The sequence below is a fragment of the Delphinus delphis genome, chromosome 2 (genome assembly GCF_949987515.2).
Source record: "Delphinus delphis chromosome 2, mDelDel1.2, whole genome shotgun sequence".
Classification (NCBI taxonomy): Eukaryota; Metazoa; Chordata; class Mammalia; order Artiodactyla; family Delphinidae; genus Delphinus; species Delphinus delphis.
The window spans coordinates 127190918-127204475 of NC_082684.1; the positions used below are offsets into that span (position 1 = coordinate 127190918).

The following is a 13558-nucleotide window of genomic DNA, read 5'->3' on the forward strand; positions in this document are numbered from 1 at the left end:
TTGTAAATCAACTATACTCCAATAAAAATTAATTAAAAAAAATAAACTTGTAGTACCAAGTTATATTATCACAAACAGTGTATGAGCATTCCCATTGCTCTAGCTCTTTGCTGATACTTGGTATTTTCAGTGTTTAATTTTTGCCATTGTGATAGGTGAATCACAGTACCACACTGCGTTTTTTATTTGGATTTTCCTGATCAATAAAGAGATTGACTATCTTTGCATATATTTATTGGCTAATTAAGTTTCTCCTTTTGGTTTTGTTTTGGTTTGGTTTTTTTCCGCTGCACTGTGTGGCATGTGGGATCTTAGTTCCCCGACCAGGGATCAAACCTGTGTCCCCTGCATTGGGAGTAAGTTCCTCCTTTTGGAATGCCTATTCTCTTGATCATTTTCCTACTGGGTTGTTGGTAGGTTTTTTTTTTTTCCCCTCATTAATTTGTAGGAATTCCTTATATACTCTGGATACCCTTCTTCATGGGTTGTACATATAAAGATCTTCTCCCATTCTGTTCTCTTGTCTTTCTACTCTTTTTTCTGGTGTCTTTTGAGGAATAGAAGTTCCTATTTTAATGCAAATTTATCAACACTTCCCTTTATGGTTAATGTCTTTTTTTGTCCAGGCAAAACCCCAAAGTCAAGAAGATATTCTTCTCTTATTTCCGAAAGGCTTTTTTTTCTTTTTACATTTAGGTCAATCTGGAATTAATTTTTTGTTTATGATGTGAGGTAAGGTCAAGTTTCATTTTTTAAAAATAAGGATATTTAATCATTATAGCATCATTCACAAAATAGACCATACTTTCCCCTAGTGCTTTACAGTGCCTCCTTTTTCCATACATACATAAACAGGCATACACATTTGAATAGGACTATTTATGTTTTTAATTGTGTTCCATTTTTCTTTTTCTCCATCTTTGCTCCAACAGCACACTTTCTTAATTACTGCAGCTTTAAGCAAGAGATATGAATAATCTAATCCATGAACATGATAGATTTATTCCTATATAATATTTTGATATCATAAATACAATTGATTTTTTTTATACTCTCCTTGTATCTAGTGGCCTTGTTAAACTTATTTATTAGCTTATGATGTTAGCTATGTTTTTTTTTTTTGTAGATACAATTTGTCAGATTAAGGAAATTCCATTCTATTCCTGGTTTACCATCATGAATTGTTTGGCTGCTGAATTTACCAAATGTTTTTACTGCATCTTTCGAGATGATCATTTTTTTTCTTTTTTCTTCTATTAATATAAGCTATGATTGATTTTCCAACATTAAACCGAACTTGAATATCCTGAATAAATCCAACTTTGTTGTTATATATTATTCTTTTAATACATTGCATGATTCGGTTTGCCAAAATTTTGTTTAGGAAATCTGAATCCAAGTTCATGAATGAGATCGGCTTGTAATACGATTTTCTCCAATTTCACTATGATGTCTGTAGGTGTGTATTTGTCTTTATTTACCTGGCTTGAGCTTCATTTGGCTTCATGAATCTGTGGGTTGATTTAGAAGTTTTAGAAAGTGCTAAATGATGATGACTTCAAATAATGTTTCTACTCCTCTACTGTCCTTCTGAATAACTATACATACATTAGGCATTTTCACTACATATTATATGCCTCTTACACTCTTCTCTGTGTTTTCCATGTCATCTTCTCTCCATGTTTCAGTCTGGATTCTTTCTTATGACCTACCTTACAGTATACTAATTCCCTGTCCAGCTGGTTTATTCTGCTGTTATCTCACATACAGTTTTCTTGATTTTAATTACTAAAATATTCAGTTCCAAAACTTCTATTTTCTTTCAAATGTGCTGTACCTTTAAAAAAATAATTAATACTTATATCGTTGAACATAATAGGCATAGTTCTAGAGCTCCTATTGGCCTGTTTCTATTGATTTTTATCCATGTTGTCTTGCCTTTTATACGCCTAATTATCTTTCTCTGTCAGATAGTATATTTGAAAATTATTTTGTTGAAGTAATTTGAGACTTAGGTTGATTATTATCTTCCTCCAGAGTAGACTATCCATTTGCTTTTGTTAGGTACCTGGGGGTATTAGCAATTCAAGATCACTTTACTGCTTTTTCCAATGATGGGATTTTCCCAGCTACCCAGATGATTTGCCGTTTATCTGCTGTCTGTGCAACGACTGGCATACCTCCTGTTTACAGTTCAGTCCTTTAAGGTCCCAACCCAAAACATGGGTTTTTGGCCACTGTCCTACGACTTACAGTTCTAGACTCCAACAATTTTTCCCCACCAGTTCTGCAATAATATCAAAAGTACTACTCAGCTTCTCATCCGCCCCTTTTGGATCACCAATTGTACCCAGCCCCAAAATGCCTGCCATGTTCCCAGATCTTAGACCAGTAATTCTTCACTACTTTATTAGCAATTCAGTTCCAGTTTGTATTTTGTCTAGCTTTATTCATTGTCATCAGTGAGAGGACTATTCTGAGTTACCTCCTCTGTCATTGCTGTTAGGTCTATAACTAAATATTTTCAAGCTTATCTTTTGTTTCCTTAACACGTAAAAGAACAGTTTTATGATCTGTGACTGGTATTTACAAAGCCTTACAGTTCTAGTTTCTGCTTGCTCTTACTCATAATGACTTATCCACTTTTGTGCTTGTTTTTTGACTGCAGCTATTCGTTCTTATAAAATTACTTGACAAAAATTACCTGAGGCCTAGGATAAAGGTGTCTTCTTCCAATTAGGACTCGCATTTCCTTCTGCCAGGTTTCTAGGGGATGCTACTAACCAATCTGGGACTATTTTAAACTCACTTCACCATTTGATATAATACAGGTAATGTGAACTTGGACTGCAAATCTACTCCAGGGCTGGATTATGGTTATAACTTCTGCACTATACCGAGACACATTCTTTGCAGTCTCTGAGGTCAGGTGAGAGGGTTCACCATTACGTCGGGGAGCAGGCTATGGTGGTTTTGGTGAAGGGAAAATCTCCTATTAGACTTCATACCTTAGGTAGCCCTTAGGCTTTTACTTTTGTCTCCCCACCCCGAGGCCTGCAAAATCGTAATTCACATTTGCCAGCCTGGCAAATACTCTTGGGGCATTCAGTTATAAGCAAAACTGTCTAAACTCTTGCTTTTTCTTTGGCCTGATAACTCTTTATTTCTCCTTAGCTCTTTGATGCTTTTAAGAAAATTACTTTTAAATTTTTTCCAGAATTTTTAGATGTTTTTGATGGTAGAGTTGGTGCAAGTCCCCTAGATCACCGTATTTCTTACAGAAGTGGCTGCGGTTTGTTAAAAAGCATAATACATGCAAGAAAGCTTACAAACGTTTTATTTCTGAACAGAATCAGAGAACCCAAAAAGCCAGAAGGGACGTGAGACACACAGTAAGTATTCCAAAACCCAGGTCTCCTCAGTTTCCAAACCTCTTTTGTGACAAGAGCATTTTTGTGCATCACACATTTAACCTGTTAGTCCTAAAAACATTTCTCAGAACTTCAGAAAAATTACCTAAGGAAACTGTGTCAAAGCAGTAACAGAAAGCATCAGTGTGTTGAGGTCTAAATTAGAGGACAAAGACCTCAAGATTAATCTCTCACCATTCCTCAGTGAGTGCCTGCCCAAGTTCTACCAGTCCCCCACCCCCACCCCCATCACTTCTAGGCTGTCTTCAAATCCTTCACTGGGTACTTGGCTTTGGTGTTAATGATTTTGTTACTCCAGGCAGTTTTCCAAACAAAAAGGAATGGTTATTTATAATTCCTAGACTGAAATCATAAATACCATCAGCTGAATTACACTGAAATGTCCGTATAACTCTATGAACAGAAGTTCACATAAAGTTAGTCTGTCTTGGCTAGGTAAAAAGGATTTTAGTTATAAAAGTTGCAAAAGGATCTTATTGTAGGTAAGTTTAGACTCTTAGGTGGTCCTGCAGTGTATACTCTGAGGACAGCTTTGCAGCAAGGTTCCTGACACAGATCATTTAGGCTGGGAGCCAGACAACATTTTTCTCCCTCAAATTATAAGGGATCAGTGGTATTCCAGTAAATTGCCCCTTTGTGAATGAAATAACTTTACTTAGATTTTCATACTGAAATACCATACTGAATACCTTTCTTATACAGATCATTTTACTTTTTCCTCAAAAATTTTGTGATTACTTCAGTCTGAAACAGTATTCATGAGATACGGTATACATGGTGGTATCTTCAAGCAAATGCCTTTTAGTTCAAAGTATAAGTACCCTTTATAAAAAAAAAATCAGTATCTGCTAATTTTAAAATAATTAGAGATTTTTCCAAGGTATATAAAACCTCCAAACACTCCACCTAGTACATGTTGGACAACTAACAGCTTCTGAACTCTCTCATACTCTGAAAGGGGCATGTTATACAGAAGAACTGACTCTATGTGGCTCTGCCATGATATCACAGTGAATATGCTGCTCTCAGTTCCTATAGAGGATTGTATTTTCTGATGCCAAAATGCAGCTGAGCACCATCTTGTAAAGCTGATCATTTATATGACTGAAAACCTGGTAATTCCACCCATGAGGCATATCCCCTAGAGTAGAACACTGATTCTCAAAGTATAGTCCCTGGACCAGCAGCATCAGTGTCACTTGGGAACATATTAGAAATACAAATTCTTGGGACCCACTCCAGACCAACTGAATCAGAAATCCAAGGTGTTTTAACAAGTCCTCTAGGTGATTCTGATGCAGACTAAAGTCTGAGGCTCCCTGCTTTAGAGAAATTCTTGTTCACTTGCTCTGATACAAGAATTGTTTGAGCAGAATTGCCCCTTCTCTCTCTACCTCTCCCCACCGCCCCCCCACAAACATCCAATCCCAAAAATGAACATCTACTGTCAGGAGAACAATATAAAAAAATGTACTACTAACACAATGTAGTACTCACTATACAACAGAGAAAATAAATGAAAAACAGCTACATTTACAAACTTAAATAAAACTTAGACCCATAATTTTGATTGAAAAAAATCACGTTAAGTCTGCAGTGTGATATTTTATAAAGGTTAAACACAAGCAAAACTAAATAATATATTATTTAAATATATATTTATGTGATAAAGCAATAACACTATTTTTAAAAAACAAAGAAAGGATACCCCTTTAATTCTGTACAGTACTTCCCTCAGAGGGAGCAGAGGCAAGGGGATAGGGTGAGGAAGGAACACAGTGGGAACCATAAATGTACTGGGATCAATCTAGTTCTTAGGTTGGTCATGAGATTGCAGCTGTTCACGTATTTATGTAATTTTTATCACTACATTCTTTTGTATATATAAAATATTATATAATACATTTTAAACCCAGAAAACAAAAAAATGCAGCTCATAAACAAAGATAGTCATTACCTTAAGTAGAAAAATTAGAAACCACCTAAGTGATATAAATTGTGTAAATTGTGATATGTTCATTCAGTAAAAAAGAATTTTAAAATATATGAGAAAAAATTTATGATAAAATGAGTTAGATAAAATAATGTAAAAAATGTACAGTAAAAGGATTAGAAAAAATACAATAAAATGTCAATAGTGGGTATTACAGGGAGTTTTGTTTCTTCTTTGTACATTTAAATTTTTCTATAGTGAATAATAAATACTTTAAAAATCATTAAGGATTTTTAAAACTGTCACTGAAACATTTAATAACTCTAAGTCATTAAAGAAAACTACCAAATCTTCCATTGGAAACAGGAAGGAAGTTGGTATTTTGTGAAAATCTGCGATATATGAGCTTTATAATTCAAAGTTTTATATTTTCTGCCATAAAACTGTGTATCTTTACTACTCTGATTTCATTTAAAATAATTTCATGTTGTTTGTGTGGGAGGAAATATGACTGAGAAAACCATGACCTAAAGAATATATTTTTGCCATAGAGGACGTCAATTAAAACAACTAAAAACAACTTCGATATCCTTAAAAACAAAAAGAAAAAATATCCACCAATGGTTGACCAGCTTTTGGAAACACCGAAGAAACACATATACTGAGAGTCTGCCTTATAGCCCCAGGGCCCATCATAATAAGAAAGAAACATAAAGATTAAGGCCAGAGGCCAGAGATTAGTTACATACCTCTTTTTCCAATATTCTAGCGACCTCACCAAGGGTACGATCTAAAGCAGAAACCTTATTGTTTGCCCATGAGCCACTGTCTTGTACTTGTAGTTGTTTTAGAAGATCTTTGGCTAATCGCTGAAGCCTTGGATACAAAATGAAAGAGAAGAATGGCATGAATGTATTAGACTATAATATTTCGTTTTCCTAAATATTTTTAAACAAAAGTTACTTTCATTATTGCATTAGAAACTGCTTCATAGAGCACCTAAGGGGAAGAAAAACAAACCACTCCTAAGGCTGGTATTATCCTATGTTCACAAACATCAATCTAGTCCTTGTGACACAAAATAGATCTAGAGGACAGTACTGTCCATTCACAGGATTAGCTGGAGCAATTGCTGCCATCAGTTTCCACGTGACCCTTAAACTAGAACAGAATTGGAGATGGGGAAAGGTGAGAGTACGATGGCAGAGAAAATGAGTATAAGACCCTGAGCAGGTTTTCATATTTTGATTTAAATCTTCAAGGTAGCCTTGGATACCATGTTATAAGCACTGTAAACTCTCAGAATATCAAACTCTCCATTTTCCAATTTACAGGCAATTTGGGGATTTCCTGCCACTGCTGATGTCATTTAGACAATAGAGCAATTATTTCCTTTTCACCAAGAATAACACATATTTCCTAGATCGTAAGATTCTTTAGTAAGGGGAATGTATGTAATATTTCTTTGAAGCCCTTATTTCTTCTGTTTCATATACCTTACTCTTTGATCAATCTTCCTCTCCTTTCAACTTACTTGCTTGAGTATCCTACCAGCAGATACTCACCAGACACTTTCCCAGATCTATCCACTTTTCCCCTACGCATCATCTCCCTGTTGCCTTACTTCCATTTTTATCTATGATTGATTCCATAGGCCATCATTATAATCACTTTCTTGTAAACGTGTGCTACATTCCCTTTCTGTTGTTCTGTTACTCCTACAGCTAACCCCCAGCCATGGTAACAATCATTAATGTTTGTTTAGTGGGCCAGGCATCCCTCTCAGTACCTTGCATACATTAATTTATTTAGCTGGATTAGTGAACATCTGCCTGCCTTTTCCATTTTTGATACTGAGAAACAGTCATACCATGCAAAAGACTGGTATGACTACAGATTCAGAATCTTACTAATATACGTTTGTCTAGTCTGCTCACTCTCCTACAAAGACTTGCTTCATATATTGCTCAATCTCCTCACAACTCCACCCATTCCTTTCTCCCCATTACTTTCACATATGAAGATCTTACATCTTATAGAGAAAATGGAAGCTACTGGAACCAGAAAATCTTTCTGCCACAAAATCTACAAGGATATCAGCACTTCACCCATACTCTCCCTTATTTCTCCTATTACAATCAAGGAAGACTGATTCCTCCCATGTAGGGCTAGTCTTGCCACACAGGCTCTGTATGCACGAGGTCTTCCTGGATCTAAATCCCGCTCTTCCTGCTTCAGTGTCTTTGCAAATGCTGTTCATTCATTCCTCTGAAATGCTTCCCCCACCTCCACATTATCTAGAAAATTCCTACTTATCCCTAAGTTTTTAGGCCAAACATTGCTTTCTCTGATTTGACTATTCCTTCAAATCACTTATTACAAGTCTCTCCCATGCAGAGATTTACAACAGAACTTTTGGTAATGATGGGAATGTTCCATATCTGTACTGTCCAACATGGTGGCTGCTAGCCAAATGTACCTATTGTGCACTTGAAATATAGTTAGTGTGACTGAGGAACTAAATTTTAAGTTTTATTTAATTTTAGTAATTTAAAAAGCCATATGTGGCTAGAAGCTATCATACTGGACAGTGCAGAAGCACAGTATTAACTTCATAAGACAGGGTTCTTTTCTTTTTTTTATTATTAATTAATTTATTTATTTTTGGCTGCATTGGGTCTTCCTTGCTGCACATGGGCTTTCTCTAGTTGCAGCGAGCGGGGGCTACTCTTCGTTGTGGTGCACGGGCTTCTCATCGTGGGGGATTCTCTTTGTTGTGGAGCACAGGCTCTAGGTGCGAGGGCTTCAGTAGTTGTGGCATGCGGGCTCAGTAGTTGTGACTCGTGGGCTCTAGAGCACAGGCTCAGTAGTTGTGGTGCACAGGCTTAGTTGCTCCGTGGCATGTGGGATCTTCCTGCACCAGGGATCGAATCTGTGTCCCCTGCATTGGCAGGTGGATTCTTAACCACTGCACCACTACAGAAATCCCGAGACAGGGTTCTTGTCGACCCATTCACCATCTTATCCGTAGCACCTCTAGATAAGTACCCTCAATAGATATTTAATGATGAATGGTCTAAGAAGAAATTTCTTCTTTACATTAATATTAATAGTATCCATAACCTCATATGTTACAAAATGCTTTCATGTACATGATCATTTTTAGTCCTCTGAAAAACACTGTCCATCCCTGTTTGAAAAATGACGACGCCAAGGCTCAGGCAAATTAGGTGACTTTCCCAAGGCCTCACGACTGGTAAATGTATTATTGGGACTAGAAACCTAGGCCTTTAATCTTCAAATTTCATGCTTTGTCTCCACACCATATTAGTCAATTCAAATAAGGAAATTTCATTCACAAATGAGTAATATCTTAGAATATAATTTCATCTAGAAATGTATTTATGTAAAAAAACTGAACTCCTCAAAGAATACAACAGTAATTGCAGCTCAAAAAGGCCCTGGTGAACTCCAGTTTAAACCTAAGCTATCCATATGAAGTTTACTTCGATAAGTCAAGGAATAAATACAAACTCTAAAATCAGAAATACCTATGCTTAAACTCTGGCTCCAGAACATACCACATATGTAAACCCTGGGGAGGTTATTTATCTACTTTCAATCTCAGTTTCTTCAACTTGAAAGTGGAGATTTTATATATATATATATATATTTTTTTTTCTTTCAGAGCTTCTGAAGATTAGAGATAATTAATGTAATGTACCTAACAGCATTCACTAAAGTAGACATTCAATAAATGACCAACTCTTATTACTATTCATTGACAGAAAGTCTCAACCTAACAAAAGGAAAAAGGGAATATAAAAAATACAAAAATAGAATAAGAGCAACATACTTCTTTTCTTCCTAATCGAATATGGGCTAGAGTCCCATCCGATTAAAGTTACTGACCTTATCATGTGGATGAATATTGGCAGCGAACTTCATTGTGTGACAGATAAGTAGCCACTTCAGCTTTTGGCTGAATAAAGCCTGCACACCAGGTAACTGAATATCCAGCCATAGCAATGGATGCATATGAATCTAGCACTATTCTTACCAAGAATGCTCACATTCCACTGAAAACCAGGGGTATTTAGGGAGGCACAAGGGCCATTTTAATTCACAGAATACAAGAGGCTTGTATTTCACCCTGAGGCAAATCAAATCTGGGATTCATATGAACCTATCTTTCAAGGAAGAATGCCAAATCAAGGGGATGCTTAGGTAACACGAGCTAAACCTCTGTTTTATTCCCTGCCTCCAAAGAAGTACCACAAATAATACAGCCCCTCTCAAGAAAAACATTAGATTTTGATTCATACTATAAATAATGATAGAATGTCACAGGACTCAAGCCCTGAAAGCTGTATTTTCCCTACAGGGCAAGAATAGGAGCTGTTTAGAGGGTGCAGTTTTTATTAATACAGAAATTGCTATTTGAGTTACTTCTGGCATGTTAATTTTTTCTAGCATGAAAAGAAAACGTGAAGGATTCATAACTCCTAGCCTAGAACATGAGAAGTATCTGTCAGGTAAATGGCTTTATGGAGAATTTTTTAAGGTCAGATATTTTCTTCTCAAAACTTGAACAAATTCTAACAACTCTTAAGTTCAAACCTGTCACTGGCAAATGTGAAATGTAAGGGCTTCTCTGTAAGGATCCCTAACTTTTATCACAGTCAATTTTGGGAGGTTCATTAGGATCATTGGGAAGTTTTATAAAAGTGTAAGAAAGGGGACTGGGCCCACGTTAGGAACTAACATTGTTCTTCGGTGTGATGTACAGGAAGACATAAACATATTAACTTCTTTTTTCTTTCACCTCCTCTATTTGAAAGGTACATAGTCTAAATTTAAGGCTACTGGTTCCCCTTCCATTTGTAAATAATATGCTTAAGCCTGTATTTCTAAATGTAACAGCCTAAGAAATCCCCATATAAGATGAAAAAATCAGTGTGCATATATTGCCTCCTACATTGATCATCATTCATTGTTGCCAGCCAGCATCCTTTCCTGTGGAAAAAGAACCCATCTATCCCTTTCAGGGAACTACCTCACCTTCATACTTACATGGGTATACTAGATGTGCTCAATGCTATCAGGGTGTTCCTGCTCCCAGACCCTCATTCTTAGTGGAAAGATCTAGAAAATGTGTGTATATTATTATATAAATAAATATAAAAAATACATATAACTGGGCGCAGTGGTTGAGAGTCCGCCTGCCGATGCAGGGGACACGGGTTTGTGCCCCGGTCCGGGAGGATCCCACATGCTGTGCAGCGGCTGGGCCCATGAGCCATGGCCGCTGAGCCTGCATGTCCAGAGCCTGTGCTCCGCAACGGGAGAGGCCACAACAGTGAGAGGCCGGCATATCGCAAAAACAAAAACAAAAACATATAACTATATATATAATTATATATACACAGAGTTGACGCTTGAGCAACAGGGCTTTGAACTGTGCAGGTCCATCTATATGCAGATTTTTTTCACTACGTATGTCCCACAGGATTCAGGATTGGTTGAATCCGTGAACACAGAACTTTGGAGGGGAAGGACGACCGTAAAAGTTACAGGCAGATTTCTGACTGCTCGGAGGGCCAGTGCCCCAGCCCCCACCCTCATTGTTCAAGGGTCACGTGTGTGTGTGTGTGTGTGTGTGTGTGTGTGTGTGTGTGTGTGTGTGTGTGTGTATCCCTACACATTACATCTATATTTATTTCTACTTATATATATAATGGAAAATACGAGTTAAAACCGATACCTACAATTCCAATTCACCACCACAGGATTTTCTATTCTCCCTGGGTCTATTTTTAACTCTCTTCTCTCATCCTTAATATATTTACTTATGTGAACAATCCACCTAATATATCATGCATCTTTCTTTATGCATACTGTTATCTTCCTGCTTGGCCTCCAACTCCCTACTCTGGGCTCTTCTGCCATTCTCAGCTTGCTTGGGTTTCACACCCTTTGCAAGACTCCCCTGACAGACTGTGCCAGGATTACATTCCATGGATTACCCTCCTCATTTGGCTCTGATTCCCCACACCAGGCCATGGTGTCCTACCCCACATGGAAGCTCCCTGCGCTCTGCTTGGGCTCTGAACCTCCATACCTGGCGCCCCTCCTTAGCCTATCTGACACCCACCGTTGTGCCACTGCTGCCTCCAGCCATCCAGCCAGTGCAGATGGTTGCTTGGTGCTCTCTCTTCTAGTGGCTTTAGGACTGAATTTTTCTGGAAAGGGAGGGGAAACTGGTGGAAGAGTCATTTTCATTTATTAGCTAGAATAATTTTATAAGGAGACATTTCTTTTCATCTGCTATTTGGTTACCAATTTCAATCGGTTACAATAATTATCCTTTTTGATGCTCAAATTGTCCTATTTTTGTCTATTAGTAAACTTTTCAAGTCAGCTCCTGAGTCTTTTGATAAAACACTAGCAGTCTTTGAGAGATTCCTTGCCATCTAGTATGACAGAGCATTCAGATCTAGCATTAGACATTTTTCCAAGAAGCTCTTGCTCCCTTTAGTGAGATATGCTCACTGCTACTGCATTGGTCATTGTTTCTAGGCCTCTTCAATCGACAGAGCTAGGAAATAAGTAAATGTGTGTACACACATACATAATACATGTGTATCTATATATGTATATACACAAATACGTATACACACAAATATGCAGAACACTTTTTAAAAGATAAAATATCTCATAAATTCATATATTTCAAATTCAGTCCTACAGGGGTATTACCTGATCTCTAATGTATTACATCTATCTCCTTTCATCCAGACTGAGAATTCAGTTTCTCAGTAATACAGGGGATGAAAGAATGCTAGTCTCCATAATCTTCTTTACTTTATCCTTATTATTATGCACATAGACTCAGAATAACATTATCAATAATACCATCACCAATATAACTGGAGAATGGTTAATTTTTTAGAATATGTTTTTCTCATTCTCCCCAATATTTTTCTTATAGTTATACTATAAAAACAACTGAGATACAGTTATTACATAATATTCTTTTTCTTCTGGCCATCAGTTATTCTTAGTTCTATAAGAAACTATAACTTTACTATTCATCCCTAGTCTTTATGTTGATGTCTAATAATTTTGATTGTCTAAGGTTCATTCTCTCTTAGTATTTAAGATCCTCAAGAAAAGAAAATGTGGGTCAAGGATTTTGTAACTGGCAAAACTGATTTTTTTTTTTTTTTACGGTACACGGGCCTCTCACTGTTGTGGCCTCTCCCATTGTGGAGCACAGGCTCTGGACGCGCAGGCTCAGCGGTCATGGCTCACGGGCCCAGCCGCTCCGCGGCATGTGGGATCTTCCTGGACCGGGGCACGAACCTGTGTCCCCTGCATCGGCAGGCGGACTCTCAACCACTGTGCCACCAGGGAAGCCCGGCAAAACTGATTTTTGAGGGCATAAAATTATTGATAAGAAAGAGTAAGAACTAAGGCAACATTGTTCACATCAGCCCTTCTTGAGAAACCTACTTAAGACTGAGGTTCAGGTGCTTCTCTCAAATTGGTTCCCTGAACCTTCCAGTGAAAACCTGTTAGTTATTTGGGGGTTATCCTTTCCTTACATCTGTTATCCCAGTTGCTTCTCTTTGCTTTCTTTCACACTGATGTCATTACCATGCAGGTCTTGTGGCTATTTGTTCCCATCCACTTGCATTTCAGATTTCATGCAGATACCTGGCAATGCAGTGTTTTTTGTAAATGCTTCCATGGGTTTTGGGTTTTCTTTATTAGTTATCTGGTTTCTATATTAAAATTTGAAGATATTGAAAAATTATGCTTCTATTGCTACTGCCATTTTTCTAGACTTATAATTTAAAAGAATACCCTGGTTGCCCTGTGGCGAAGAGACTGTAGTAAACAAGGGCAGAGCAGTGTAGAACTAATTAGGAAGCTGCTACAATAATCCAGATGAGAGACACTGGTAGGTTAGACTACACTAGTTACTATGGAGGTAATGAATAGTTGTCAGATTCTGAATATATTTTACAGATAGAGCCAATAGAATTTTTTGATGGACTGAAAGAGTGTGAGAAAAAGGATGACTCTAAAGATTTTAGATGTCTTAATTTAAGGATGGGCTTGCCATCCTTAAATTAAGGATGAGCAAAAATATGAGGGGTAAGGTATGGGAGCAAATTTCAGGAGTTTG

The 13558-nt window shown here is 37.2% G+C and overlaps 1 protein-coding gene across 1 annotated transcript in view; it reads right to left on the reverse strand.

The window, feature by feature from the left end:
- The window catches only part of SCAPER (S-phase cyclin A associated protein in the ER), a 493174-nt gene that overhangs the window by 221326 nt on the left and 258290 nt on the right, over positions 1-13558 (reverse strand). Inside the window, exon 23 of the mRNA XM_060005554.1 lies at positions 6114-6240. Coding sequence (XP_059861537.1) covers positions 6114-6240 — 127 coding nt within the window. The remainder of the gene's footprint in view (positions 1-6113; positions 6241-13558) is intronic.